The following is a 6,363-nucleotide window of genomic DNA, read 5'->3' on the forward strand; positions in this document are numbered from 1 at the left end:
GACTGTAAATAAATTAAAATCATTTTTATGTTTATTTGGGACCAACATAATGACCCGCTCCCAGTTGGAATTTGAAGCGCGAGAACCTTCCAGACATAAAATTTCCCTATAAACGCCGTGAATCAAGCTCTCGGTTGACCAGCGTGGGTGTCTGTCTGCCTGTGTGAGATGGCTAATGTCCAATTGCATTGAGGCGGATTTCTAAACAGGCACTGACAGTATAAAAATAACCAGCCTGAATAATTAGTCAATGGTAAACAACGGCATATTGGCTTGACTTCTTTCGGAAGCTCACGGTGCCTCAATCGAGCTCTGGTCGTGTTTACGTAAATTCAGTCTATGAAATCGGATCATCCTGACCACTTGTAAGAATTCATATGACTACCAACTTTTGCCGTGATGTTCAAAAACCTTTTGATGCAGTTTTCACAAAATTTTACCGTGGCAAATGTAATTATCATCCGTGCTAAATAGAGCCATGTGATAAAAGTAGTCTATTCAAAGTGATTTGAGTGAAACCGAGAAAACATTCACCCCTCTGATGATTTTCAGGCCATTTTCTCTATTGTGTGGCGCGTGCTCCGCCGATTCATTTTGAAATTTACCGCCGGTTAAGTCCAAACAAGTTCTTTGATTAGTCGCGGCATTCGCGTGATGTAGTTTTCGGTAATTTAGGACTGAGGGATTAACCTGAAGTAGATGTTGACATAATTACCATAACTATGCGGTACTGACTCAAAAATTCTGTCGTGACACTTGTGGGTCACCATGTTACCCCTAACTCAAATGTTGGCTCAAGTTCCTAGAAGAGTGGAACTTCCGAATTTCTTAGAATTTAAACGCGGAGGTTGACCTTTCGAAATTCGTGGAATTGCTGCAGCTAATTAGTATGGGTGTAACATCTTACGGAAAGCAAGAAATCACAGGGAACTAAAGATTTGTTCAAGTAGGTTTATTTCATATTCTTCTTCGATCCTAACAATTGAAAATATTTGTTTCATACATTTGGTTTGAAAGATGAGCTATCAGAAACCCTATTTCAGAGAGAAAATCTTGCATTGTTGCGTGTGAGATGGTGATTTAAGATTTTATGGTCGGTCATTTGAACGAAATCTCACTTATTCAGTATAAGGAAATACAGGAGTGCTCTTAGTGTACCTTCAGGCGTCTGTAGAGGTATACAAACGTTTACAAGCGTTAGATATAATCATTTGGTTCCCAAAACTCGACATTCACATTAAAGGTTTGGCTATATTGAAGAAAAGTTTGAGTGTAGTTTAGCAAAAAACAAACACAACAAAGAGTCAACCTTAATTATAATCGACCCGATGACTTCATTAACTGGCTTCACTAGTCTTAGCATAATACGTGTTCGCTCTCTTTGATACGAAGCAATGACGAATTTCTTTAAAACATGATACGTAAGAAAGTAAACCTATCTGTACGGAAGTTATGGGACTTAAATTTATTTTTTAACAAATGGACTATCCAGAGAAAGCGGCGACACTAGTGCCTATTATATAATTATGCAGACAGACAATTCTGCCGAGAGTCGTAAACAAGTTCTAAATGAATTTCGCATCAATTGCAAGCTTAACTTTTGATCTTTTACTGCGTTGATGTGTATCACTGACTTCTTCGTGATGTGTTTCGTAACTCTTTCTTCTCGTACACAATAAGAGCGATCTGCATTTGCAGCAACATTTGCAATTTAATTTGCAATTTAACATGGTTGGAGATCAAGCGGAACCAATAAGGGGGTGTATTACTTTATTACAGCTTGTGGTTCCACATCCCTCATCCCCTCTTTTATTTGATATTACATTTTAAAGCGCAAGCTGAACACAATTCAAAAGTGCTCATTCCTCATTCTCAATTTTAAAAAAAGAAATACATATTTACTACTATTTGAAGTACTCCCAGTCAGTTTTGGATCTCAAAAGGCCCCTCAATACTGGCATCAGTATTCAATTAATAGATGTATACAGCGAACATGGGTTAATTTTACGACAATTATAGGAATATAAACTGAGGACTCCAGCTACTGTCTTTTAAATAAAATCATAATATTAGGTCAACATCATACAGGTTTTACAATGTCAGAGTGACTACTGAACTTTGCTTATAATAAGTTATTCAATCTCTCAACCTAAAGTACAATTCTTTGTCATGAGAGACCTTGCATCAAAATATTTAAGACTATAACTGAATCACTATTCAACTCCACATAAGTAAATTATTTGATATCGTAATAATAATAGTAATAATAATAAGAAGAATATTCTACTTATGACAATAATGATAATGCCATGATAATTATTTATAATGAAAGAGCCTGGCATGATTGAAGATCAAAAAGATGGGTGCACCCCCCTTTGCAACTCTTTTTTAGCCTCTGCTGTAGTGTCTTTTGCAATTGTATCTTTTGGAATAGCAACTTTTTCCAAACTAAAATAATTTTCACTTCATAAACATTGATTTATCATAATTGTTAATTCTCATATGCTTAAGTGCATCTAGGAATAATGTTTAGCAATGGGAAATTACAACATCAATTTTAATTTTAAAGGAAAGAAAAATTGGTTAAAGGCAAGATTTTCACAATTCTTTCAAACGTATTCATGATTGGGCTGTTTTCCTTAGGGATATAATCACATTTCTAACTTTTTTAAATGTACCAAAATTTGATCTAGTCACTGGAAGTGCATTTTCCTTTATAAAAGTTTTAATTATGAAAGGCATTTTTGTTTACATAGCTGGTTTTAACCATTTTTCAAGTAGATCAAATTTTCAAATGATTGAAGGGATTTTCACTCTTGTGAAGAACTTTTCGATTATGAGAAGCATTTTTGTTTACACAGCAGTTTAAAATAATTTTCACTACATAAACTTTGATTTATCATAATTGTTAATTCTCATATGCTTAAGTGCATCTGGGAGTAATGTTTAGCAATGAGAAATTGTAACATCAATTTTAATTTTAAAGGTAAGAAAAGTTGGCCAGAGGCAAGATTTTCACTATTCTTTCAAATGTATTCACGATTGGGCTGTTTTGCTTTGAGATATAATCACATTTCTAACTTTTTTCAATGTATCAAAATTTGATCTAGTCACTTGAAGTGCATTTTCCTTTATAAAAGTTTTAATTATGAAAGGCATTTTTGTTTACATAGCTGGTTTTAACCATTTTTCAAGTAGATCAAATTTTCAAATGATTGAAGAGATTTTCACTCTTTTGAAGAACTTTTCGACTGTAATGATCCTAGCGTCCCAGAGCATTTTGGTCAACCAACAAGTCATAGAAGCAATGTTGCCAGAAAGTTATCTCCATCACATAAGTAACTTTTCACGCTTTTCTTTTTCTTTCAGATGGGGAATTTGCTATCACGGGAAAACAGACCCAAACATGACTATGGATCACCAAGATATGGAGGAGCCACCTCGAGAGGAGGAGGTTATTCATCAATATATGGAGCTCATTCTGCTGTTTCTAGTGACAGTGGAAGTTACCCATTCATCAACAATTATCCAACTGTAACCAGTACTTCAACAGTCCCACCTGTAAGTGCTACCCCTGTAAGTGCTAGTGTCGAGCGGCCTTCAACAACATCCTGGGCATCTTCCTATCACCCCAATGGCGTCACTAGAAAACCTTATGAAACTGATAGTGTTATCAAATCAGCATCAAGGGAAACTTATGGTATTTCTGCTGCGAAGCCCACAAGTACCGGTTATTTTGCCACTGTGGAATCAAAATCGAATTGGCCAAATGTAACTCCTGTCACAAGACGTGTTGGAGAAAGAAGTAATTACACAAGTTCTGTTTGTGGTGGTAAGAGTTCGTTTTCCAACAGCTATGCCGATGATAAATTCAAATCAAAGTCTACCAATGTTCATCCTAATAATGGAAGTTATGTAACTGAAAGAAAGAGCTCAATATCAACTGGAAGGCCATTGGCTTTCGACTGGACACCCTCATCTGAGGATGTCAAAACTACACTCGTCCCAAGTGTGTATGCCACCCCCTTACACAACGAAAAGTACACTGGTGGTGACGCCAAATCAACATCACATGCATCTAAAAGTTATCATGCTGTTCCTGGCTCTAGATTTACAGCAGAAAGGAGAAGTTCCACCTCAAGTGTTACGCCTGTAGGACCCAAGCGGCGTCCTAGCGGTCGACGCAGTTCGTCAACAAACAGGCGGAACATCAGTCATGATGGCAATCAAGGAGATGGCAGAAGACGAGTGGCAACATACGGTGCTAGAGGAGGAGGCAGGGTGGTCATTTCTGTACCCCTTAACCCGTGGCAAGTGCTGGGTCTCAATTCATCTGATGCATCTCGCGAGGCTATCAAAGCAGCTTTCAAGAAGAAGATACACCAACCAGTGCGTCAGAATCGTGCCATGGTATCAATTGCTCATCATATGCTGACCTCTTCAGCTGGCAGGTACAAGCGAGTTGAGGGCACAGATGAATTTGTGGTTACAAGGCGTGACCACTTCATGCTCGCAGCTTGTGGCCATACACACGAGCTCACCCTAAGGATTGCTAAGGATGGTAACATTGTCGAACGAAGGGATGAGCATGGTCGAACACTGCTTTACATTGCAAGTAAGTCAGGCTTTTATGATACCTGCAATTTACTTCTCCAGAAAGGTGCTTATGTCAATGAAGCTCAAAGAGATGGCAGCACTCCTCTCCACGGTGCAGCATTTTTCGGCCATGAACTAATTGTCGGTCTCCTACTTCAACACGGAGCAAAGAGTGATATCAGAAACAAATGGGGTAATACCGCCATTGACGAAAGCGCCACTCCAAGTATACGGAGTTTGATCCAAACCGCGTCCGGAGATGACATTTCTTCTCTTGCTGCCAGGCTCAAAGAGAGGCAACTTGTGAAGAGTATACGACTCATTGAGTACCAAGGAGAAGTCATAGCAAAGGAGCTCACGCGTGATCCTCGTGGTCTGGATGCCCTCACGCGAGATGAGTTGAATAACATTCACAGCACATGGGAAACAGCATGGCATGGCACTCGTTATAGGTATCTGGAGTCAATAATTGACAAGGGCCTTTTACCCTCTGGGTCTAGTGGTATCAAACCAGCAAAGGGGCACTATAAACTTGGTGAAACGCATTTTGGCATCCGAGACTGGGCAGCAGCGATCTTTCTTTCACCAAGTATTCTTTACGCATCTCACGCCTGCTATTCTGAACGAATCTTTTCCGAGTCCCAACGGTGGTGCGTCCTTGTCAAGGCCTACTGTAAACCTGGTAGCTTCAAGTCATATGATCCAACCGTGTTCCAATACGAACCAATGGATGGTGAGCCAGACATGCCAGAGTATCGCATTCCAGTCACTGAAGCCGACAAAAATGTAATTCTGCGAGTTGAGTCCACACGCAGCGTTGTCGTCCAATCATTGATATTTGTGCGCCTCAGCTTTCTTGAAAATCAAAACATTAACTTTGAACAAGCAATGAAACTCTTGCGGTGATGTGACACATCAATCGCAATCGCCAACTATGGGTTGTTCGGATGGCGCCATCTTTTTGCCTTTAAAGAGCGTGCCAAGCTCCAAACAAAAAAAATAGCGAAACAACTCCAAAAACCATGAATTATTTTTTTTTTAACGATTGGATTCAGTTTCGCAGTTGTACTTAGTTAAACCATGATTCTTACTAACAGTAGGTTCTTTTACTTTTGGTGCACCCTGACACCGAACTAAGGTATGAGCTGTACATGACCATGTGAATTGCCTATCTCCAATATATGATAGCATAGAGATAGCCAGGAACTGAATATTTCAGTCACAGTTGTAAGCACTAAATAGATGACTGCTCGATTGAATACTCTAGATGGCGAAGATTATCATCTTCACTGTGTTAGGACTTCGTATAGCTTGCTACAAATGTTGCGGCTTCAAAATAAAAGTGTTTAACTGTAACAGTCTAATCAAATAATTTCTTTACATGGTGACGCTTGGTCAGCTCGGCCGAATCGGAATCTGTGTTGCTAAATAACATCAGATAGTTTGGTTTAAGACGAATTGCGACTCTGTACGGATACCTAGATCAATGCCAGCTTGCTCTGTCTACGCTTTAATCTCCGCTTTCTGTCGAGGAAAGATCACTCAATCGTTCAATGTCACCCTAAGGTGAGACACTAATTTGCCATTTTTTGCCGAAGGATGATGAGATTGAAGTATAAATACGCGGAAAACCTTTCCCGGAGGATGTCCACGTTACGAATTAAAAAGTTCTCAGGAGAGATAACTCCTGGAGAAAAGCAATTCGCCTTTGCAGGACGTAGTTAAGTGTGAAAACTTATCAACAATTCACGATTTCGTTTTCTTTCC

At 39.1% G+C, this 6,363-nt stretch overlaps 1 protein-coding gene across 1 annotated transcript; it reads left to right on the forward strand.

Annotated features, from left to right (window-relative positions):
* Positions 1 to 811: 811 nt before the first annotated feature.
* On the forward strand, positions 812 to 5,958 carry LOC131782163 (uncharacterized). The gene is made up of 2 exons (XM_059098884.2): positions 812 to 946; positions 3,370 to 5,958. The coding sequence occupies exon 2, from the start codon at positions 3,370 to 3,372 to the stop codon at positions 5,500 to 5,502; it is 2,133 nt and encodes a 710-aa protein (XP_058954867.2). The 5' UTR covers positions 812 to 946; the 3' UTR covers positions 5,503 to 5,958.
* The last annotated feature ends 405 nt before the right edge of the window (positions 5,959 to 6,363 follow it).

Source organism: Pocillopora verrucosa, chromosome 10 (assembly GCF_036669915.1).
Source record: "Pocillopora verrucosa isolate sample1 chromosome 10, ASM3666991v2, whole genome shotgun sequence".
NCBI classification, from domain to species: Eukaryota; Metazoa; Cnidaria; class Anthozoa; order Scleractinia; family Pocilloporidae; genus Pocillopora; species Pocillopora verrucosa.

What these genes read in the sequence shown, in the direction of transcription:
- LOC131782163 (XM_059098884.2), top strand. Translation starts at nt 3,370, where the DNA reads ATGGGGAATTTGCTATCACGGGAAAACAGACCCAAACATGACTATGGA.